This window comes from Mercenaria mercenaria, chromosome 19 (assembly GCF_021730395.1).
Source record: "Mercenaria mercenaria strain notata chromosome 19, MADL_Memer_1, whole genome shotgun sequence".
NCBI lineage: Eukaryota > Metazoa > Mollusca > Bivalvia > Venerida > Veneridae > Mercenaria > Mercenaria mercenaria.
In genome coordinates this window covers 31080590-31106794 of record NC_069379.1, presented here as the reverse complement: position 1 = coordinate 31106794, position 26205 = coordinate 31080590, and the positions used below count along the sequence as shown (strand labels likewise).

General features: G+C 33.8%; 1 protein-coding gene across 3 annotated transcripts in view; it reads left to right on the top strand.

Moving 5' to 3' along the window:
• LOC123542089 (uncharacterized) overlaps nucleotides 1–25285 on the top strand; it is a 226890-nt gene extending 201605 nt beyond the window's left edge. Inside the window, exons 72-78 of one of the 3 annotated variants that reach the window (XM_053530951.1) lie at nucleotides 18389–18531; nucleotides 18984–19086; nucleotides 19976–19998; nucleotides 20302–20434; nucleotides 21444–21520; nucleotides 22797–22879; nucleotides 24354–25285. In XM_053530951.1, the coding sequence (XP_053386926.1) occupies nucleotides 18389–18531; nucleotides 18984–19086; nucleotides 19976–19998; nucleotides 20302–20434; nucleotides 21444–21520; nucleotides 22797–22879; nucleotides 24354–24428 (637 nt within the window). In that variant the 3' untranslated portion in view covers nucleotides 24429–25285. Of the gene's footprint in view, nucleotides 1–10169; nucleotides 10396–10612; nucleotides 10871–11152; nucleotides 11260–11505; nucleotides 11663–13915; nucleotides 14067–18388; nucleotides 18532–18983; nucleotides 19087–19975; nucleotides 19999–20301; nucleotides 20435–21443; nucleotides 21521–22796; nucleotides 22880–24353 lie in introns of those variants that run through there. The other 2 variants (XM_053530953.1, XM_053530954.1) reach the window with 2 other exon arrangements.
• Nucleotides 25286–26205: the final 920 nt, after the last annotated feature.

Here is a 26205-nt window from a genome sequence, read left to right as displayed (position 1 = left end):
CTTGTTGCAGCCAAAATGAAAATATTGTCACCGTTAAGAGTACAAGATGGTATACTATTTTCTAAATATCTAAAACTTCATTTCAGAAGGGACTGTGTATAACAAACAGACTGGCCATCTGAAATGTTAAAGCACGTTTGTGCTGACAAGATTTGTCCCCCAGAATTACAAGCGTTTAGATTGTGCCAAAGAATAAAATGCTGACAAAAATACAAAACTGCAATCCCAATGAAATTTCTGAGTTGCTCATTGGGGGCGAAATAGTATGCTTACTATTTTAGCCCGAGCAATGCACAAACAAAAGATAATAAGTAAGGGTAGATTTCTCAGAAGCACAGAGCACAAAAAAACACAGCCTCGGAGCCACGCATTTGCAAAGTAGTCCCAAACAAAAAGAAGCTGTAGCTGAAAAATATTACAGACGGGTTGCTTGAAAAATCTAACAAGTCCATATTAATTTATGTCAACTATAGATAGAGGGGGGAAGTGGTAAGGGGTAAAATGGGGTTGGGAGTTGGAGTGGGAGAGGAAGTTGAAGAGGAAAGTAGAACAAGGATGAATATACAACGGGAATGCTACGTTCCTTAATCACGATCACACTACAACGTAAACCACAATAGCGCAGACACTCACGTACCAAAGATAAACACACTACCACACCCAGCTAAATAACATAAAAAAACAAACACGTAAGAGACAAGAACACAATAGGGAACCGCTTTAGACTCACAAGCACACAAACGCACCCATATAAGCAGGAAAAATATCAATCGGGGTAAGTTGAAAATCTCAAAATTAAAATCGTCCCTTTTATCATATATTTTGGTTTCTAGATTATTATTCACAACTCTTAAATTTAAATCCAAAAATGACACTTCTAAATCTGAAGTATTAGCCTTGTTAAGCGGTAACTCTTTTGGATAAATATGTTTTACTATTTCTGAAAAATATTGGTTGTCCATATTTAAAATATCATCAAGATACCTTGAGGTTCTATCAAAAGCTTCAATAATTTCAAATTGTGTCTCAGTAGATAAACTAAGCATGAAATCTCGTTCATAACAGTATAAAAATGAGCCAGCAATGAGTTGGTTCCCATCGGAATACAGATTACTTTTCTGTAAGCTTTATTGCCAAATTTGATAAATATGTTATCTAGTAGAAACCTTAAAGCTTCACAAGTTGTATCTCTTAATTGCACTGTTAGAAAAGAATGCTCTAGTTTCTTTGCAAGCCAAATAATTGACCTTTTCTCTTGCAAATGCTTTCTAAATTAAAGCTACTAGTTTGTCTTTAATTAGATCATGTGGAAAATTAGTATAAAGAGTAGACAAGTCGTAAGTACCTATATTTGAACATTTGAAGCTTTTTTTTTTTTAGCTTTTTGATAACATATCCAGAGTTCTTGATGGCCCAAAACAGATTACCACCCGAGTTCTCAAATACCTTAGAGCAATATTTCTGTCTTTGCCTGGTCTTTTATTGCAGACAAGAAGTCAAAAATAGAGAAATGTTTAAATGTTTTCTGTAGTGCATAAGGTTGAATGTGCAATGAATCGAACTTTATATGGAGTTGTGTGAAGTTTAGGGATCCAATAAAGTGTAGGGATCCAATAAAGAGTAACAAACCGTCTTTAACCCCCCCCCCCCCCCCCCCCCCCCCCCCCCAAAAAAAAGCAAAAATAAAAGAATGGATGAGACTACATTGCGGGCGGCATTCAGTTAATAGACAGCAAGACTCCTCCAAACGTATGTTTCTGTGCAGGGAGTTTACCTTGATGTGATGAAGAGTTAATTATTCTCTTGATCCAACTGAGAATTCAAACTTACGAAGATAAATAACAAAAACGTTTTGAGCACCCCTCGTATACACATGGAAAAGGTTTGAGTCATTCGTAGAAAGCAAGTAAGAACCACAACAACAGCAATAAAAGCAAACTAGAGTTGTCACAGGAGTGACGAATTATATCCCCCCAATATAGCCTTGTCAATACAGGTCATCTGCTGGTCATGATCAACCTCCCTATTAAGTTTCATGATCCTCGGCCCAAGCGTTCTCAAGTTACTGTCCGGAAAAGGTTTAAATGTTCTGGGTCATTCTGACCTTTGACCTTTGGAACTCAAAATTAATAGGGGTCATCTGCTGGTCATGACCAATCTCACTATGGAGTTTCGTGATCCTAGTCCAAAGTATTCTGAAGTTATTGTCCGAAAACCATTTTAAATGTTCCAGGTCACTGTGACCTTGACCGGTGACTTACTGACCTCAAAATCCTGAAGGGTCATCTGCTGGTCACATCCAAACTCCCTATCAATTTTCATGATCCTAGGCCCAAGTGTTCTTAAGTTATCATCCGGGAACTGTTTAACTGTTTCGTGTCATTGTGACCTAGACCTTTGACCTACTAACTTCAAAGTCGAACTTGACTTGTATTTCATCATGTTACACCAATGTACAAAACATTATGATCCTAGACCCAAGAGTTCTCAAGTTATCAACTAGAAACCGTATAACTGTTCCGAGTCACTGTGACCTTGACCTTTGATCTACTAACCTCAAAGTCAAACTTGACCTTTATTTTATGCTGTTACACCTATGTACAAAACTTTATGATCCTAGGTCCAAGCGTTCTCAAGTTATCATCCGGAAACCGTTTTACTGTTCAGGGTCACTGTGACCTTGACCTTTGACCACCTGACTCCAAAGTCGAACTTGACCTGTATTTTATTATGTTACACCTGTGTACAAAAAATATGATTCTAGACCCAAATGTTCTCAAGTTATCTTCCGGAAACTGTTTGACTCTTCCGAGTCACTGTGGCCTTGACCTTTGACCTACTGACCCCAAAGTCGAACTTGACCTGTATTTTCTGATGTTACACCTGTGTACCAAAAATTATTTAAATTGGTCAAGCCTTTCATGAGTTATCGTCCGGAAATTATGAAAATCCAACGAACCGACAGACAGACAGACCGACCGACAAGGTCACTCCTATATACCCGCCCACTTCCCCCCCCCCCACACACACACCACCACCCCCACTCTTCCAAAGTTCGTTTTGTGGTGGTATAATAAACAGATACACACAGGCAAACAAACAAAAAACAACTAAAGAAAAAGTAAACAAACGTACACAAACAAACTAACAAGCAAAAAACACAACAAAAACACAAACAAGCGCACTCACACACGCACGCACGCACGCACACAAAACAATCCAACAATCAAATAAGGTTATTTCAAATTAGTGCATTTTCTGGTCCTTAACCCTTATCATGCTAGGCACGATATATTCTGCCTTTTCGACTGTTCGCAACTCAGTCATTATATTTTTGGTATGCACAACTTTTAAGCAGATATGATACTGTCCAAACTGAAATGATGGACACGTTGTAAAGGGTCATGGAGTTCATCTAACATCTCTTTAATAGCATTTCGCTAAAGGCTGCTAGTGTGCACCGAGGACGTCGCAGTTTCGATTACCTCTCATTAACAGACGCATTCAAACCCAAATGTTATTGTATTACTTGCCATGGTCACATTCTATGCTCCCAAAAGATAATCTTATATATTCTATTACATGTATCTATTACAACAACAACCTAAAAGTGCCGAGTGAAGGCTGCTGAACGTTTCCACATACACAGAGTTGTTAAATTCGCTTTTCCTTTTGGATCATGGCGTCCATTCAATGTCTCTGTAGCTGGTGCTAGAGGCCGTGAGGGGTGTTGCACTTTCCATCATCTCCCATGAACCGGCTCAATCAAACTGATTCTGTAAATATTTTGCTTGGCTACATTCTATGCTTCCAAAGGATCTTCTTTTTAAAAGTTTTAGTGTAGATTTAAAGTTAGCATGTCAACTTTCTCGACTCAAATTAATTTGGAAAACGAAATTGTATTTTTGTAAATTGTTGTTTGCCTATCATTTTCAGGGATTAAATCGCGGCGTGTAAACTTACTTTGAGTCTAATACGCGTAATAATACAATAATAAGGAACGTCAATTCAGTCGCGTATCAAGAGAGGTAGCGCTTATTACAAGTTAAAGTAAAGTTAGGTTGAAAAATGATATTTTTAATAAATATGCAGATGAAAAGATTTCATAAATCTCGGACCTTTCGACTTCGGCCAAAATTGATTTGGGATCCATAATTTGCTTACGTTGGACCCACAACAGCATATTCAAAACGTTCACCAACAGCGCGTGCTCACGAGAATCTCCTTGTTTGTACACGTTTTTTCCCTGTTTGTGCATGCCCAAAATCGGCAAAAAACAAAGGTTTTATGCAAGAATAACAATCATACAATAATAATAACATACATATATAATTAAGCAACGTTTGACATTTGCCATAAATGTGAATAGGTCATCCTTAGATCTTCGTTTATAGGAAGATCAAGTACTTTTTTATATATATATATATATAATTTTATTTGTATCCGCAAATAAACTATAAATCTATAGTAAGCTAAGATATTGATTGCAATCAGTCAATGTTTATTGAGAAAGAATCACAATTTTTTACCCATTCAACCGCACTCTGTTTTTAAAGGGCATTCTGTATTGGTTTCGTTAGTTTATTTTTAGTCTTAATGTTGTATCACTTATCCAGAACGTTTTAGTGTTCTTGTCAATAGTATTTTACATATTTTATATGGCGTATTGGCACGGCCAGATATGTCAAAAATATACTTGAATTTGTATAATACTTCATTATTTCACTGTTTAATATTCACTCCTTATGACGTAATAAAGCATATGACGTAATAAAGCATATCTATATTTAGTCTTATGTTGAATGTTTTCCTTACCATTTAGTGGTTTTCTATATTTAAGGTATTGGACCCCTAATAGTAATGTTTAAAAATGGCATTTGCTTGGTATATTCTTAAAGTTGACCATGTTTCACACTGTGTTGCAAATTTTAAACAACTTTTACCGTGCCGTTTTTTTTGTTAATTTTGTATAATTTATGGTATTTCCTCACGCTCAAGAAGAGACAAAATTCAATGTGATGGCCACTATCTAAAACGTTTGCAGAGAATTCATTTCAGCATTAATTTTGATAAAAGAAACATCAAACTATTGTTAAACAATTATAAAACACAAAATAAAACTGTAAAGATAATTTTTGTCTAGGGTGCCTCAAGTAAACAGATTTAATGAGACAGAATTCTAACTCCAACATTGAAAAATTAAGGTCGAATCCTGTGGGTCTGTTTTGAATTTTGCTCACTTCATTCAAAAATAACTTTGGGGCAATAGTAAAACCTACCTGCATTTCTTCCACAATATGTAATCTAAAGAATGAAGGCAAAATAGAGAACTTTTACCGCACGTAACTCTGTATTTTTAAAGATTTCTAACTCTACCCCTCCTGATTCAGAGGTAAGTTCACATTGAACTGCAAAAAAATTGCTTATAAAATGAAAAATTTTCCACTTTTGTACAAATCATCCATAATTAGTCTTGAAAGAAGCAAAAACTTGCTAGAAAAATGGAAAACATGGAAAAAAAAATTTGGTCCCAGTGGGGTTTGAACCTACGCCCCCCTGAAAATTGTAGTCAAAGTAGGTTTATGGTAGGAATTGAATACTCTTCAAAAAGGAGATACTCTATTACGGGTCCAATACCTTAAAACGCGTTTTTAGCCCACCATCTTCAGATGGTTTGCTATTCAAATCACTCTGCGTCCGTGGTCCGTCGTCCGTCCGTCATTCCGTCCGTTAACAGTTTCTCGTTATCGCATCTCCTCAGAAACTACTGGGGGGATTTTGACCAAACTTTGTCAGAATGATTTATTCGCCCTCTTATTGTGTCCCCCTGGAAATCAGACTGGTTCAACAATTTTTGAGTGAGTTATGGCCCTTTGTTTATTTTGATTTCTAATATAATTTTATATCCAGTGGCCCTCAAAGTAGTTAATTGGTTTTTATGGCCTTACCTGTAGAAGGGTCATAAAGTCTGCAGACACTAAAGAGATAATGACTCAAGCTGTCCATTATTTTCCAATTACACCTCAGCAGTGAATGGACTACCCTGGTAGATTGATGATTGATTTGTTTAGTACTCAAACTTTTGGGTTTAATTATTAGTTATAAGAAATTATATGTGCATTCTTTGTTTCCATAATAAGAAAAAAAATTGCATACAACTCATTAATGGTGCCATCTCTCTTGTTTAGTGTATGTGTTTAATAATTAGTTATAAGGATTTTGAGCTAGTCTTGAAATCTGGAACATTCAAAAATGACTCAATGGTGGGCGCCAAGATCACTCTGTGATCTCTTGTTTTTTTTTATAATTTGGTTGATTATTTATTTTTATTAGCCCACCATCATCAGGTGGTGGGCTATTCAAATCACTCTGCTCCATGGTCCGTCCGTCCTTCCGTCCGTTAACAATTTCTCGTTATCGCATCTCCTCAGAAACTACCTGGTGGGGGGGGGGGGAGGTTAGCAAACATTGTCAGAATGATGTATAGGTACCCAAGTTGTGTCCCCCTGAAAATCAGACTGGTTCAACAATTTTTAATGAGTTGTGGCCTTTTGTTGGTAACATGGTTCATATAGACTTATAGGGAAAAACTTTTAAAATCTTCTTGTCCATAACTTACAACATTCAAATTTGGACCACATGTATAGTTTTGAGCGGCAAGATGAACCTTGACATGAGTTAACCTTGATCTTGACCTAGTGACCTACTTTCAAATTTCTGTAGCTACAGCCATCAAATTTGGACCACATGCATAGGGTTGTGTACCGAAACAAACTTTGACCTTGACATTGACCTAGTGACTTACTTTCACATTTATGAAGGTACAAGCTTCAAATTTGGACCACATGCATAGTTTTGTGTTCCGAAATGAAATTTGACCTTGATTTTGACCTAGTGACCTACTTTTACATTTCTCAAGCTACAACCTTCAAATTCTGACCACTTGCATAGTTTTGTGTACCGAAATGAACTTTGACCTTGAGATTGACCTAGTGACCTACTTTCACATTTCTGAAGCTACATGCTTCAAATTTGGACCACTTGCATAGTTTTATGTTCTGAATTGAAATTTGACCTTGAATTTTACCTAGTACCTACTTTCACATTTCTCAAGCTACAGCCTTCAAATTTGAAGCACATGCATAGTTTTGTGTACCAAAATGAACTTTGACCTTGAAATTGATCTAGTGACCTACTTTCACATTTCTCAAGCTACATCTTTCAAATTTGGACCACATGCATGGACCACATGCACAGCTTTGTGTACCGAAATGAACTTTGACCTTGATTTTGACCTTGAGCTAGTCTTGAAATTTGGAACGTTCAAAAATGGCTCAATGGTGGGCGCCAAGATCACTCTATGATCTCTTGTTAAAAATCAAAAGTCAATTTAAAACCATTTCCGATCAGTAACTTGAGAACCACTTAACCCAGAATGTTGAAACTTCATAGGATGATTGGACTTGCAGAGTAGATGATCCCTATTGATTTTGGGGTTACCTTATTAAAGGTAAAGGTCACAGGGGCCAGAACATGGAAATCCATTTCCGATCAATAACTTGAGAACCACTAGGTCAAGAATGTTGAAACTTCTTGGGATGACATGCCGAGTAGATGATCCCTATTGCACGCAACCATCTGTGTCTCTTGGATTTTTGCTACTGTCCCTTATTGACTTCTTACCTATGCATTGGGGGAGACATGCGCTTTTCTACAAAAGCATCTTCTAGTAAGATATAGAAATTCATTTCAATGACTTCTTCTCATGATCCGCTTGGTTGATTTTCAACAAACCCGATATGTAGCATCATTGTAAGATCCTCCCTCGAATTAATCCAAATAGGGCCGCTTGCATTGCTCCTTTTATAGGCCGCTACAGCTAAAAACAGAACAACGTTTAAACTACTTCTACTCATGATGCAATTGATGGATCTTCATTACTCCTAGTCTATAGCGTCGTTATAAGGTCCTCTGAAAAATTTATTCTTAAAAAATGGTGCAGTTGGCCCATATTAGGTGCTGCTAGAGCTAAAGTAGAAATACCTGTAAACGACTTCTCATAAACCGCTAGAAGGATATTCATCACCTGGTCTGTAGCATCAATGTAAGGTCCTCTCTGAAATGTGTCCAAATAGGGACATTTAACCCCCTTTTAAGGGCTTCTGGAAATACAAATGAAAAAAAAAACAACATTAAACGACGGAGGCACTTAGTCCCTTTTATGGGTCGCTAGAACTGAAATAGAAAAAAAAGACATCTTCTCATGAACCCGTTAACAGATCTTCCTCAAACGGGGTCTGAATCATCACATTTAAGGTCCTCCCCCAAGTTTGTCTAAGCTGGGACACTAGGCCTTTTGTCCGCTCTGTAGTTTTTTCGTTCATGGATGGATTTCAAGAAGACTTAGCACAACCAGTATAACATGACAATGTGTTGCGTGCAAGTGCAAGAACCATGACTGTATCCATCCTACGTTATGAAGTATCTCCCTGCATTGAATTCGCATCCCAATTTCGTGTCCTCTCAGTATTTTTGTCGTTCATGGATGGATTTCGAAAACAAATTTGCACCAGTGATCAGCATGACATGAAAATGTGTCGCATGAAAGAACCTTTAATCAGTAACTCTTACTTTCTGAATGTTCTCCCTTTATTGAATGTTCATCAGGATTTCCTGTCCGGTCTGTAACTTTGCCATTCATGGATGGATTTCAAAACACTTGGCACCAATCTTCAGTATGACATTATAATATGACGTGTGCAAGAACCATAACTCTAGCCTTCTTCCATTTTTAGTTATTTTCCTGTATAAATGATTTTGTCTAGGGTATAACTCTAAAACTACTTAGGGAATGTATGCAAATTGCACATATTGGTAGAGAACATCTAGATGACGTTCAGTGTACATGGACTATAATCTAACCATCTTACTTCTTGAATTATTTCCCTTTATTGAATGCGTGTCCGATCTTTAACTTTGTCCTTCAAGGATGGATTTGATCAAACATTTACCCAGATATTACATAGTTACCACTTTCATACAAATGAAGCAGTATAAGGGTCATGCACTTTTTCAAAAAGTAGTCTCGTGTCTTAGTTTCCTGTTATTGACATTTAGTTACTTGTGTTTCTTCATAATTATCAGCCACACTTTGGATAAAGAATTTTCAACATGTCAGACGTTTGCAAGTCTGTCCGTACTTGGAGTCAGTGTTGTTACATTTTCTGGTCCTTTGGGATCATTGAGCCCATTCAATATCTGTTTAATAGAATTCCGCTGAAGCCGTGCTAGTGGGACGTGAGGATGTGGCACTTTTCATAACATCGCATGAACAGACTCTGTCAAACTGAGTCTGCTGTTATTGTGCTTGCTTGGTTGCATTCTGCGCTTCTAAATCATCTTATCTTCTTAAAGACTTTATTACTCATGTGATACGTTAAAAATCCGGCCGCATTCTCATACATGTTGTCTTTCACATTGATAAAAACTTAAAAACAATGATGAATATCCAACAGGGAAAGCCAAGTTCTAAAAACGCAGCCTCTCCAAACGTAAACCAAGCGCACGGACGTGCACACGTCCAATACACACAAAGTAAACACACAAGGACAAGACAAACAAATATTGGAACACAGTGTGGGCACCGCCTTGAAACGGTCAGTGGCAAAACCACCGCTGGGGAGCTTAAGCCGGTTTATGGTGCACCTAACCTCACTTTTACCCCCACCATATTCCAAAGTTAAAGGACAGTGTAAATAAAAGTTATCCCCGTTATCGATGGCTTGCTAAAAGGACTCGGTAAGAATTAGTTGTATTTAAGTTTTCTATTTGTATTGTACAAAAGAAAATTGCGCCCGTTTTTAGCTCGACTATTCGAAGAATAGTCTAGCTATTCTACTCACCCTGGCGTCGGCGTCGGCGTCGGCGTCACACCTTGGTTAAGTTTTTGCATGCAAGTACATACAGCTATCATTTAAAGGCATATAGCTTTGAAACTTATTTTTTCTTTTTCTAGATCAATTACCAACCTCGCTGGGTCAAGTCCCATAACTCTGACATGTATTTTGAGCAAATTATGCCCCCTTTTGGACTTAGAAAATTCTGGTTAAAGTTACTATCTCCAAAACTAATGCTGAGGGCTAAGATAAAAATTTGTACATCTTTCACAGGTCAGATTGCTGACTAGATTTCGACGAATATTCAAAGGAGAAATCAGTACCAACCCAAGCTGTTCATATCGCTGACATATTCTGCTTCACTTCACAAAATAGGCCACCAGAGCTAAAACCTGAAAACACTTCTCTAGCTTTTACAGGTAAAACTCTTGGACAGATATCGACGAAACTTCACAACAAAGATCAATACCAAACCTAGTTGTGCATATCGCCGACATTTCCTGCTTCGCTGCTCAATATGTCCACCAGAGCTAAAGGTATACACAGAAGGGAGACATATGTTTATGTAACAAAAGCACATAACCTAAACAAAAAAATCAGTGCTCTTGCTTTCAAAGTGCACTGGCTTTTATAATTTTACAAAATGCCATTGCATATGAACAAAGACTCTTAATTAAACGTAGACAGTACGGAAATTCAATGCTCTATGCTTTCAGAGTGCCCCATCTGGACTTTTGGTGACAACTGCCTGTATAATTGCAATTGTAACAAAACAAACACAGAAACATGTGATGCTAAGACAGGAACATGCGTTTGTATAGGGGGTTGGAATGGAACCGTCTGTGAAAACGACATAAATGAATGCGAAAATGAAACAACTTGTCCTACACACTCCATGTGTAATAACTCCGATGGAAGCTATAATTGTACTTGCAATACTGGTTACCGAATGATGTTTGATGGAAACTGTGAAAGTATGTACTTTTGTGCAAACAAGTACAATCCATCAAAAAAAATATTTTAGTAATTTCGGCAATATTGTACTTATAATTATAGTTACAACATACATAAAAAGTAGATGTAACAACATGTCTGTGGTGCAGTAGGCTTTTATCGAAAGTATCAGACTACTGACCATTTATTCTTTAGACACAAGTATTTAGGCATGGAATCATTCATTTTTGTTTTTCAATATGAATTACTCGACTCTCATTCCACATATTAAGTACATGTATTCCTATGCATATACTTTGCAGTATGTCCAAAAGGAAGATACGGATTTAATTGCAGTAGGGACTGTAAATGTCATAAACTAAATTCGAAATCTTGCAATCACGTCTTTGGGAATTGCACTTGCAAAGAGGTTAGTTCATTGTTTTGGTTCACTAAACGAATTTCGATTTGTGTTTTTTATATCGACATTACTGTATATACTTAAGTGTAGCTAATGTTGTCGAATAGCATAAACAGATTGTTTCAATTAAAACATTACTTGTTAATACTAGACGATGCGCAAATAAAAGCTGCTTTACAATACAAATTAACTGTTGTAAGCAGTGGTAGAGATTTTTGATTTGACTGGACCGTGAATGCAAATATGTATTTGTAGGGTTGGATTGGTTCGATCTGTTCTGAAGATATAGATGAATGCGAAGAAAACTCGACCTTGTGTCAGAGCAAAGAAAACTCAACTTGCGAGAATACGAATGGGTCATACAAGTGCAGATGTAATGAGGGGTTACGTGAACAAGGAAACATATGTACAGGTAGCTAGATCTTTATAACAGCTTCAGACTTTGATAAGATAAGATCTCCGATGATATCTTTACGCTGACAAGTCCAAAGCGGTGTGTTGATGTAACCCTTTATACATTTGTCACTCTTTAGATTACATATCGTAGAAGAAGTGTAGGTAGGTTTCACTTCTGCCCCATGGCTATTTTTGAATGAAGTGAGACAATTTCAAAACAGACCCGCAGGATTCTACCCTAAATTTTCAATGTTTGACTTAGAATTCTGTCTCATTCAATCCGTTTACTTGAGGCACCCTAGAAAAAAAGATATCGACAGTTTTTTTTTTGTTTTATAATTGTGTACTAATAGTTTCTTTTATCAAAATTGATGGTAAAATGATTCTCTGCAAACGTTTTAGATAGTGGCCATCACTTTGAAATTTGGCCTTACTTGAGCTTGATGAAATATCACGAACTAACAAAATTGACAAAAAAAATCAAAACATACGACTCGGTAAAAATGTTTAAAAATTGCAACACAGAGCGAAACACGGTCAACTTTAAGAATACATCGAGCAAATGCCGTTCTATGAACATTAATTATAGGGTCCAGTACCTAAAATCATATATTTACTTCGATTGTATCTATTTCAGATTGCGATATATGGAAATATGGACATGATTGTAAATCAAATTGTACATGTAATATATCAAAATCTGAATACTGTGACCCAGTTAACGGGGTTTGCACTTGTAAAGCTGGTAGGAACGGAGTAAACTGTGAAAATGACATAGATGAATGTAAACAAGAAAATATTTGCCCAGACAATTCAACATGCGAAAATTCCCTTGGAACTTTTAATTGCAGATGCAATAAAGGTTATCTTACCATGGAACTTGGTACTTGTAAAGGTATCCTAGACCTTTTTACTGTTGTATAAGACCGTTTCATGGCATTACAAATTAAAAACTGATATATTTAACTTGCAACGCTGTAACGTCAATGTGTACTTTCTTTCAAATAGTAGATAGAATTTTATAAGACAAATTACATTTGGTAAAGAACAACGTCACTGTGACCTAGTCGTCTTCAGTGCAGTATTATATTGAATATTACTGCATTGTTATGATGTACACAATTTGCAACCGTACAAATAATTAATGGAAGAATTTTGATTTAGAATGTGGTGAACGACACTATGGTGACAACTGCAGCGAAGAATGCATGTGTAATTTTGATCATACAAAAACCTGTCATCATGTATCAGGCAATTGCTCATGTGTTCCGGTAAGGACTTCATTAGCTACTTATTATGAAGAAAATGACCTTAGATAGTTTAAACAGTTTCTGTTTGAGTAAGTAAATAACATGATAAAAATCTCGTAAAACCTGTCTAAAATATATTTCCAAAACTTAACGAAGGTTTCCATGGCTACATGTATTAAACAAGCTCGTACACTTTTGAGCCTACATTAATTGAATAAAAAGTTATATTATATATTAGTAACATCTTCTTATTTCAAATACTCGAACACTTCATATTTTTAAGATATTCATTCAGTTAAATGCATTTTCAAACTGTCTCCACATAACTGTATGTTTCGGTTATATTATTTATTAGTAACATCTTCACATTTCAAGTATGCTTCATATTTTGTAAATATTCGTTAAAATTCGTTAAAAATCAAATTGTACTATCCTTGAAAACGTGTGAACGATCATTTACTTTACGTTAAAATTTGACCTTTTACACATAACCGTCTTTGTAAATTCATGACATCATTTCTGTTATATTTCAAAACGTTAAGTCGAGGAATTTTGCTGATACAGAAACAAATGTTATCGCACAGGTTTTAGATATTTCATAATATTGACGGAGTAATATATCAAGACACAGGTATAATTTTTCTTTTTTTTACTCAAACTTGCTTTGAAATATAATACTGCTATTTGGGCCGTCTGTTAAATCATTCAGGTATTTATGTCAATATTACCCAACGAACAACTTCGAGTTCTCTTCATACAAAATGTGATAGTAAGAAAAGCATAGCAATGACTTAAATGTAATTTAAACCAATTTTACAAGATTCAATATAATCCTTCATGAGTCATATATTGACCTCTCCTTAAAATGAGTGTCCAGATCAAATAATGACAATAACACAAAACTTACAAAATTCGTATGGTTACTTCTAGAAGCAAAACGATTTTTAAGTATTGGTTAACGCTTTTATCTTGTCAAACAAGTTGATGCCTGATAATACAAAACATAATTCACTTTTAAGGGATGGTCAGGCAGAGACTGCTCTGACGATGTTGACGAATGCACAGAGGACAGTACTACTTGCAATACGAAAATGAATTCTACCTGTGAAAACAGCATTGGTTCTTTTCATTGCACATGCAATGCTGGCTTTCGGGAACAGAAGGACATGTGCTTACGTATGCAATTAATTTTTGGTTCGTGTTGATAGCTTCACAAATTTGATACTTTATTTCCAAAATTTATGCATAGTTTTAAAAAAATAATTAACATTGTAAAATATAAGTGAAGACCTACAATTTAAGTCTAGCAGGTCAGCTTTATAAACGGAAACATAATTTTAAAGAAAAATATAGTATCATTTAAATGTAATGGAAAATAGTAGTCGAATCATACGTACTTGGTTTATAACAGAAAAAAGTGATTTTTAAACAAAGTTTTTTATAGTTTATTTTTTTTCAATTAGAATGCAGTGCAATATTAGGTACAAATTTTACTGTCGGGGAACGCCATGCCAAGAATCAGCAAATGAGGTCCAAACTGCGATATTGTAACAGGAATTTGTAATTGAAATCGAACTGGAAAGGTGACACTTTGAAGAAGATGTTGACGAATGGAAAAAGTGGCACGCTTTGTAGTGAGATGAGAATGCAACTTTTGTTAATACTGTAGGGTGGTATCGATGCGACTGTAAAAGAGGATATGAGAAACTAACAGGCGACAATTGTGTATCAGGTAAAAAAAATGAAAGTGATTGTTTAAATACGTTTTTATATCATTAACATTTCTGTAAAAGAAAGCAACAAAACGTAAACACAAATAATGTATTTTGTCAGAATAATTATTTCATATATTTAAACATTTTGTATGAGTTAGGATTATTATCTTACTCATCGTTTCGTCTTTGAAATTGAACCTTTCTTTTCTGCTTTAGGTATTCCCACAACTACGCTAAAGCCAGGTAAATATTTTATCTATACATTCTCTACAAATACTGATCAGTTCCATTGATTTCTGCTTTATTATAGGTAAACTGGTAAACTGAAGATTTTTTAAGGGTGTTGAAAATCATCTTTTTTTTTTTCCTCAAAACGTGAAGACATATTTCATAAGAGAGTGCTAAATGGATGTCCCCATATTTCATTTTTTTTTTATATTTTTTTGCATTTATTTAGCTGATTTCAAGTATGACTATATATAAAGGAATTTACCTGTTTTTACTTATATTTGTAAATCATAACAGCCCAAACTTTGACTAAATTCTAAAAATTCAATCGCTATTCCCCCAAAATTCATAGATTGGGCATGCTGATTGTACAGTTTTTAAATCGAATAGATCTTCCTGTTGGAAACAAACCCAACCCCGCGGGTTTAAACATCGCGTTGCAAATAAGTTTTTTGACAACAGTAAGTTAACAAGTACTTTTTTTTAAATGTTCAAATGAAATTCTCACTACAATCATTTGTTTTATTTTGTTTTGTTTTTTTAAGCCCCCTTTTGTTAAAAAATTTCAGTAATTAATGGTGACAAAAACCCTTAACATTTTCCCTGGTTTTTGAATTAGCACTGACCTTTTTCGTAGAACTGTAATTTTCCCAAAAATACGGAGGTATAGACGAATGTTTTCACGCACAATCGAAAGGGGGAGCAACCCTCCCCCGGGAATGAACGCAAGATCCAGTAAACAACCGGCTTTCGGGGGGACACTTTAAACACGTTCCTTATCATTTCAATCAAGTGATTTTAAGTTTTTAATAGAACATTTAAATTTGAACATTAAACAATACTTACTTTTTCTTTTTTTATGCAAAATTAAATTTAAACTCATTTTTAATAATGTTTCATTTTAATATTTATAAAAAACAAAATTTTTTCAGTTGCGGCATATTTTAAAGATTTTTCGGACCTCTTTAGAGTTTTTCATTACCGAAAATGAGAAAATATGCAGATTAAATATAAATATCAAATTTTTTTACTTTCCAAAACTTAAAATAATTATGCAAAAAAGGATTAAAAATGAAAAAAAAAAGAAAAAAAAAAGCACTTATATTTAAAAAATTTTTATGGAACCGAATTATTAACGAATCGGGCCATACGTATTATACTACATTTTTTTGACTTTAACATCAAATATGTAAAACACACATGAACTAGATATAAACAAAGTTCATTATGTATATTCTGCTAACATTAAGCAATGCTATTTTATGCATTGTTCTTTTTTAAAAGGAAATCCGTTTCCAAATTCCCTAGTTTTTCATTTGAAACCCCCAATTTTACGCTCTTTTATTCATTCAGTCTGTGTATAAACTTTGTAAAAATTTAGTGTAGAAAAGGACATACATTTAGTGTGTAAATTTCGCATTTATAAGCATTTATTTCATAATGTTCATACAATGTTGATAAATTTTCAAACAAGCAGTTAAACTGTTAAATTAACAAATGATACAAATGTAAACCTGATACAGTTCGTAAATTTACGAACAAGCTGAAAAAGTGAAAAATTATCAAATGATATAAGCTATTATTCTAACAAAGTTCTTAAATTTATGAAGATCGATTGCTGAAACAAACAAATAGATAATAAACTTAATAAGAATACCTGCAGTCAAGCGACGGAAAATATACTAGATACTATTAGGAGGTTATAGATTGGCAATAAAATATCAAAACAGTAGAAATTGGATCCCGGGTATAATGTCTTTATCACAGTATAAAACTATTACTTATAAGTCAGTATATAGATTAAAAATAACGTTATACAATTATAACATCTAAGCCGCGGGAATACCATAAACAGGTTGGTATATAATAACAAGTCTCTGAGTCGTTTTTATCACATTTTTATCAATTTGAACTAATTCGCAAATTTACAATTTGCTATGATAGTAGAAATTGACAAATTCGTTAGTTCTTCAAATTCGTCAATGTACAAACCTAAATTTGATGCAGACTGCACATCATCACATGTCATTTATCTCACAACTTGTAAAATATGTAACATGCAATATGTAGGCCAAACAGAACAACAGGCTTCTAAACGTATTCATGAACAGTCATAGATTTAACACGATACTGCTAATAGTAGTGGTGTGGCTACACATTTCAACAAAACTGATCAAAATGTTGATGATTTCAGTTTTTTTGCCAGCTGACATCGTTGATAATGATATGAATAGACAATTACGAGAAACTTCCTTGTTTCACCGGTTAGGCAACGTGCATCCATGTTTTTTTTTTTGTTTTTAATAGAATTTATTAACCATAATTACATTTTGTAATGCGGCTGTGCAACCTGCCTCTCAAAAGAAATAAATGGAAGATATTCAAACAAGAATCATGGTAATGGTAAGATCTTTGAATTAGTAAAAATTTACATATAAAGTCCTGATTGTAATATATAATACGAATAATCACCGAAAGTCTGTTATCATGATTTATTACTATTAGAAAACTGAATGAGTAACACACATTAATATATATATGCATTGCCTTAAGGGCTTAACAAATACAAATTGAAATCTATATTAAGCGAGAAGCTGGTTTATTAGTACGGAAAATTATTGGAGTTGTATGAATTCTAGTTCAAAAGGAAACAAAAGGAAAAATAAAACATCACTTTAAAACTTTTTAACTCCAATAATTAGAAATATTAACAGACATACAACAACGAACATTAAAATAAACATATTTATGAACATGTGATATGATGGTGCGAAATGGATAATGGTCCCTAACTGGGTTACAATGCGATGAGTGAAATAAAAAATGGCCCAAAACTGGGTTACAAATAAAATGATATGTTGATCGCTTTACTTTACTAAATATCAAGAAGATTCTGTTATGTGCGAAAATACATCTGTCATGAATACCAGCGTTTTGTTTTATGTGTGCTAAAATTTACAGATAAATTATAATGGAATTATAAACCAACGTTTTTATAATTTCCCCGCAGCTTATATGTAATGATCGTATAATATTACTTTTAATTCATATTTTGCTTTTTGAATAGTATTTATACATTTTGATCAGAAAGACAATATAAATATCTACTAAAACAAGAGGATCCTGAAAGCCCTGTATCGCTCATTTAACCTAACTGACCCAGGCAAACAGACAAACAAATCTAACTTAAGTCTTATGAAGATCAGGTAGACAAGAAGCCCTTTGACCATTCAGAATTTTAATGTCTTTCTATGAATTGACCTAAGCTAATGAACTAGTTTTAACCTAAGGAATCCAGATTCAAACTTGACCTAGATCTCATAGGGACAAACATTCTGACAAAGATCAATGATAATAAAGTAGAAAATGTAGTAACTAGTGCGTTAAAAATGGTTTTTTTTTATCTTTGATTGATTCCGTGCTTCATATTATTTTGATGTAAGTTTATAATTTTACTTTATGAACTTAAGACACTTTATTTCTTAACTAACTTTACTAAAAAATATTTTTGCACACCATTTGTAATATTATTTTATGATCTTTCAATAGTGTAGGTAGCATCATTGCCAATTATTCTGTCCGGTATGGTACGGCTGATAAAAATGTTGCTATCAAAGTAGTACAGGCAATCATCGAACTGCATAAGGGTGCTGAACTTGTATTTGATGGACGGACTGCCAACGCTACGTCAGGTGAATTCTCAGACTTTTATTCGGACTGAAAAACCTCTAGGCGATAAGAATGCTTGAAGTTATCAAACATTCATTTTTATTTCTGCCATAAATAAGCAAGTATTAGAAAAACAAAACAGAAGTAAAAATCATATTAAGATAAAGAAGAGTTTCTGTTTTTCCAATATCTTATTTCAAGAAATGAATATATTGTTTGTTCCTTACCAATGTCAACAAGATCAAAGTTTGTCTCATACATCTGATGAATATACTGGGAGGTATTGCATGAAATGAAGTATGGTTTTATTTGGCGTGACTGTTATTATTCATTATTATTTATTGATTTTTTAAACGTGCTTGAATTCAATGGTATGGTAACAGATTTCCTATTTACGTTGTAACAGTGAAAAACTATTACTATTAATAACATTCAACTTGTGCTTAAACAACTTGTAAAATTATTATTAATTTAGATTCTTATAAAGATATGGCGCCATGTGAGATTCTGTACACGATTATTGGAAGTTGTGGAGAAGGGTATACATGTAATGTGGAAAATGATATTCCAGTCTGTAGGTAAGTAATCATTCAAGTTTCAGGGTGCATTGATGCTAGTCCAGTCGTCTTATAATTTTTTTTTCCCAATGATATCTCTGAAATAAACACAAAATCCAAGCACACATACTGGGCGGTGTGATATTCACATGTCCCTTAAAGTCCCATAATGCTTAAAATATTATGTTAAAACAAATGAAATAGCTGTCGAAATAGACATACGCACAATGACATGGTCAAATATACCTTCTTTTGATATGTCCATGAAAGTTTACTCTAGAGACATAGACGGAGGTAGCCAAAAGCTTTAAATTCAAATAAATTCAAATTCACTTTCTTCTATATTCATCAATATTCATACAAATATTAGAAAAACACAAACAAAACAATTATTTAAAATAGGATTGAACAACAAATTCTTAGTTGTGATTATCATGGCGAAAAATTTAAATAAAAGTATTATAAACCTTTAAGCTGCCATTTCATTGAAGGTAAATAAATACGAAGATCAAACGAGAACTGGTTTAATCCAGTTTGGTGATAGACAGTTTCTAAATAAATTCTGATATCCAACATCCGTCCCTCCCTTATGCCATCATGAAATACGCTATCCCTAGATATAGTATCTTTCTTATATGCAACTATGAATCTAAAATACTACACTGTACCATTAAATACGATTGTAAAGTAAGTCTTTTGAATTTCTGTTTGTTTTTGTTTTTGTTAAGTCCGTCATAGCAATACAAGTGCGTTCGTTTATTATATAATGACATTTTAGCAGTTCTTTAGGGTTGGTCACTGTTTTGAATGTGTCTTCAACAGATGTATTTCTGTGTCTTATAAAAGATTGGTACTATCCACTAAGGATTGGCATTCAAAATAATGATTAAGTTTGATTTTCTTATTTCAGCCTACAGACGGATCAGTCAAATGGTAAGTTTGAACGATATAGTTCAGATTTTACCAGTGTGAGCAAGTAATTTTTTTTGAAAGCAGTTTTTCCAATATTTATGACAAAGATTAATGAAGAGTATACAGAGATGGTAAACAACTTGATACGATTTGAAACTTTTCGAAATATTCATAGTATAGCCCTTACGTATCTACATAACATAATGTTTTACTCTTCTGATGATGAGCATATTCACTAGAAACATAATTTTCAAGTAATTATTGTAACAAATATTCAGCTTTCTCATTTTGAGTTAAGTACATGCCACATTTACATTTTTTCAGTAAAGTGGCAATTAGTCATTGGCCTGTCGGCTGCTGGACTGTTTACTCTGATCGTTGCTGCGTTGTTAGCTGTGTCTGTACATAGACTCAGGAGAAGTAGAAAAAATAAGGGGAACAACTATTTTGAACGAGAGTAATGCTTTTAAAAAATTCTTATAGATGCTGCTTTTAATACATAATCCTATATAATGACTTGTTTTCAGTTATATAATTTATATGATCATTACTGTTGTTTTGTAAATTTATAAACCTTGTCCAGCTTTGTAAGGATAATCATGACCTGAAAGTTAAGATATCACGCTAAAGTATTAACTACTTGATCATTTTGATACCAACACAAGACAAAAGTCACCATTATTGTAAGAAGGGTAATACTTTTTTGCTTGTTGTCTTGCTATATTCCTACTGGACTGACTTATTGTGGACAAATTCTGTCGTGCATTTTATTCATATGTCTAACACCATTTGTGAGGAAACATTATAATACTGTGAAATCATTAATATTCGTGGGGAACTAATTTTCGTGGATTTCGTGGTTGTTTCATTCCAAGAAATTTAATCCCAACAAACAAGTAAACTTCCCATTCATTTAATTTTCAAAAGTTGAAATCCATGAATTCATATCCCGTAAACATTGCGGTTTTGACCAAAATACCACGAAATCTTATGCCCACGAAATTAAATGATTATACAGTATGACATGAAACGCGTTTCCATATCAAGGGTTTGCCCTTGTTTACATACGTGTTCTATGATTGCTTTAAAACTTTCCCCATAACTCGAGTAGTTTGAGTTTGTTGATCAATAATTATGTTTAAAATAGTTTCTTATAATAATCTTAGCCGATTCTGAACACTAAATTATGACTCCTTTTTACGTTGGACCCATGTGACATTTTCATAATAACTCAAGTGAAAGATCTCTAGCCTTCACACGCCAACCATGTTCACAGGGATATCCCGATGAAAACAGGTTTGCCAATATAATCAAACGATCCAAATTCAAAATATAGCTACTACATCCTCAACATGTTTTGTAGGATAACATATATTTTATAACTAGAACTTTCTAAATAAAAGAAAAACACACGAATACTCCATGTTGCATGAATCGAATAATTCTTCGATATGATACTATTTCAGAGATCGTATGGACCAAACTGGACAAAGAAGAGATGACGAAGCATCTGGATTTAACAGATATTTCAGTTGGAAAGATGGTACGTTACAAGATAGTTGCTGCTGTAAATGTTACATTAAGTTGGCATATCATGAACCTGCATTAGTTTTCTAAAATGTTGAAAGGTTTGTGACCTTTTAATTGTAAATAAAATGAACATTATCCTGTTATAGAGAAATGTCACTAGTCAGTGTACTAGGCCCGAAATGAAAATGTATCATTACCGGAAGGGCTTTTAGACAAATGGTCAGGACATAACGAATTGAACAAGGAAAATGATCTTACAGAAATAACCATTCCCTAAACGCAGTATCCAAAAACAAACTCACACAGCAGCGCAGGAATGGATGTGTAAACTGTACACATACACACATAGGAAATTAACAATAAAAACAATTGCAGACGAGATAAAAGCTAACTCATACAGGCAACGGACTTGGAATATGTAATTGACAATTAACGTTTGAATACTTATATTCGCCCTACTTTTTTCCATCGAAACTTTTGACGTTCATTTGGCATGAACAGCAAAAGGAAAGGCGCCAAAGTTACGTCATCGATGGTTAACCTGATTCATGAATTTGCCGATCCTATTCTGACGTTCATTTCGCATGAGCATCGAAAAATTATTTCATTTCTTAATTATGATTTTTCCCTATGCGGTATTGGCATTTCCTTATTGCGCGGAAATTGTAAAGTGCCATAACGTATTGGTTACCTGAAAGAGCAAATTGAGGAATCGGTTTGGAACGGGAGTTGTGAACTAAACCCTGTTTATTGCGCTGAAAGCGTCAAATATTTTGCTATCCTTACTACTGAATAAAATTCTAAGGTTTTAGAATTGCTGATGGTATTTATGAGACGAGTTGCGACATAAATCACTTCGGGGTGATCGTTGATTTATCTACTCCTACTCATGGATAGAAATGCAAGAAATTTAATATTCTAGCAATATAATTCTCTTTAAAGTAGGTTTAGATATATTTAAACCTTATTCTGTCATGGCAATTTAGCAAATAGACGTTTGTCGGAAATGTACACTGAAAGCTTTTGTGTTACCGTAATCATGCTATAAAATTAAAACTGAACGCCATTTTGATTTGAATCCGCGGCATCTTTGGAGACATTGTACACAATAGACCTACTTCAGTAACTTATCAAAGCAGAGAACTGTGTATTTGAAATCGCTTAAAACATGAATAAACACAACAAAATGTATCAATTGAATTGTATAAATATGAAGGTTTCATCTTTAGAAAACACGTCAGTTATCTGCCTGCTTCTTTACTCCTGTTATAAATGTTCTTTCTTTCCAGATAAGGGGGTCAAAGCAGGATTAAGATATCCAGCAATGGGGTATCGGTTGCCCAGGCTCACGGTACCTGATAATTTAAGAGGAGTAAGTATTAACATTCCTGTGCCGGTCTTGTTAATGCTTTTGTTATCGTCCCCAAACAAATTTATCAAGGACAAACTGGCTATAACTGGAGTGACTTTGGCCCGTCCCGTTTCCGGAATGCTTACAGATATATTTTGTAAGTAAACATAACAGGTCCCGTAAGTCTTAATTTCGCAAAATCATTTCCCTCTATATCTTAAACATTATGATAGAGTAAATTGTTGTTTATTTTAACATGTCTGAAACCAATAAAAACTCGATTGTTTTGAGGACGCATGCGACAGTTTTTGGCTAAAAAAGAACAAAAAACAAAACAAAAAAACAAGAAACAATTATAGTCTAAGACTTTTCCAAACATTTTTATGAACACAGTGTCATGTTAGAAACAGAATTATGTAAACTTTGAAAGTCACAATGCTTGTTCAGGAGTTATCTGCCCCTGAATATGCAAATTTGAAGACAAACTTAGTTTAAAGGGCAGATAACTCATAAACAAGCACGGTAATCTGTGATTGCTTTTGCACTTTTCTGTTTCTTACATGGAATTGTGTGTTCACATAAAACGTTTGAACAAAGTCTATTATTTGTAAATTTTAACAAATCTCTCTTTAAACAAACTACAGCAAGTTTCCTTAACGATCAGAATTTGGTAATTCTAACCTTCGATTACACTATTTTTTTTCTCCATTTTTGCAGGTATAAACGTGTCAAAATGGACTATTCTTTCATATATTTAACTAAATTTATGCATTAAATAACTGTATAATTAGGGATCACAATGAAATTTCACACATAAGTCGAGTGAAATGGTTGATAAAAATATTCCTATTCTATTTCAGTAAGAACAAACTATGCCAAAATGCATATCCCACTTCTTTAAAGCTGCATTGATTTAGTGTTATGGACTACTATAATTTTGTTGTACAGAGATTTTCTGAAAATAAATATAAACTGTTATATATTAAAGTGTATTTTAAAACAATCGGAAGTTGAGATAAATCTTGAATGCCATGATAGATTTGCAGTCTTACTAATAGTTGAATTTTATAAATTGTTTTCTTTACTATTCTCAGTAACTTTTAGCTGTATTTTATAAAACACCTACCTTAATTCTTGTATCTATAGATTTAAAATGTTTTAAAATCTGCAACAAGTTTAAAAGTGTGAGATTAACATTACATACATAAGAAAGACAGAACGTGGCAAACACTACTTAACGTATTTTGATTTTACTTTGTTCCTATTTTCGGATGGAACAGTATGCCAGTGTTTGATTATGAAATCTTAAGACTAACATACCCCACAGTACTGACGCTGCCAGTCTTCGAACTGAAATATCATCGGCCCTTTTGAACCTGTACTATAATGATTGCCGTGTATTGTTATATTATTTCAAACTTAAATACTTGATACATGATCTCAATCAATATCAATACAATTCACTTGTTAACTGTTTCTGATCCTTTTTTTTCAGAGTAACCGGCCATTTAATAGTTCGCTTGCAGATTCAACTGTTGCCTCAAGAAATTCACGTGCAAATTGGTTTTAAAGAGGATATCTTTTAAGACTCATAATGGTGCCAGACCCTTCTGAGACATGTGGTTCTTACGATGTTGACTCATGTAACATTGCAGCTACATTTGTTACTGTTACTTAAACGATATATAATTTCATCAGTTTTTTTTTCCATAGTGTTTAAGATTTGTCGTTGTACATATGATAGTATAGTTGGTGTCTTTACTTTGCAAGAAATATTTGTAATGGTCAATAATGCTTACAGTAGAGTATTTAGCCAGACAAAATGCATCAACGGATCATTTTTGAAGCAATTTTCTTATTTCCTTGACAATTGCTATTAAGAGTAATGTTCATGCTTCGAAGAAAAAAGTTGAACATCACCAAATCACAGAACAAAAGCATTGTTCTACATGAAAGTTAAACAGCATGTAAATATGTATATTTTTCTACAAAGCATTATCAATATTTGTTCATATATGTATAGAAATCTGGAAATGGATTGCATGAAGGGACCAGAGGGGCGGACAGTTCAGTTTAAAAAGCTGTTTACATGTTTTCGTTTTGATGCATTTGTAACAACGTACGAGTGTTTAAACTTAGTAAAACATTGTTTTTTTATAATAATTGTTAACATTTAGTTCTTTATACATATATATTTAGTTCTTTTTTAAAGGGAGACAACTCCTTCTGAAGTATCCAGTTCTATTGGACAGAACAGTAAAAACTGTATTTGACAGATTAGAAAAATATTGTCAAGATGCTGTTTGTTTACTACTATTTTTTGTTGTTTTGTGATATATACATTTTCATTGGTTTTAGGTATAAAGGGTCAGTTTTCATTGGAAAAGGTTTTGATTTATATATGTCATAAATATATGGTTAGTTTTCTGTCGTTGTTTTTTTCTGTAAAACATGTCTTTAATTTTTTGCTGAACGTAGTACTGACACAAATAAAAGTTATATGGCAACCTCCAAGCTTTTCATAGTGGAGAAATATCCCAGGTGTACTTTCTGGGCACTGTTTCATCATTGGCGAGCACCTTGGTAGAACCACCGACCTAACGTTAGTTAGCTGAATTACTCATTTTACATAATTCTACAACCCAAGGGAGGCTTGAACCCACACAGTTGACAGGCAAGTGATTCTTACCCACTAAGTCACGGAGGCCCCTTCTCTTATACTCTACCTGAATTTTACGACGGTTTATAACTAAAATATATTTCCGTTACATGTACTTAAAATTATGAAAACAACTGTTCTATTGAAAAAAAGAAATACTGTATAATATCATTGTAATAAAATATTATTTAAGATTAATAGTTAAAATAATAAGAAAAACAATATCAATACAGTACAGACATTGAGCATTTCACAGAATTGCTCAAAGTTAAATGAAACAAACAAAATGCTTGTTTACACTTTACCTGCTGAATTATCTCAATTCAAAATGCTTATACAATGGAGATATAAAATATTCTACATGCTGAATATTATTAAGCTGTTCCATTCGACAGTTATCTTTGTCAAACATAACTGCTCTATAACGTTTCATCAACTTTCCTTTAACCTCTTTTGAAGATGATCCAGACAAAGACACGTAGGTTCAATACATACATCCCTATCCTCCGCCCCTGACGATTTTAAACCAAAATGTTTGTAGGACGAGTAAGTACATATTCGCAGTCATCATAGATAAAGATGTTTAAACCGTTTAATTTTCAAAAATAATATTCATACATTTCGCATAATATTCTTGAAGTTGTTCATCCGAATATGCATAATCTGAAAATCCTGAAATCATGTTCAT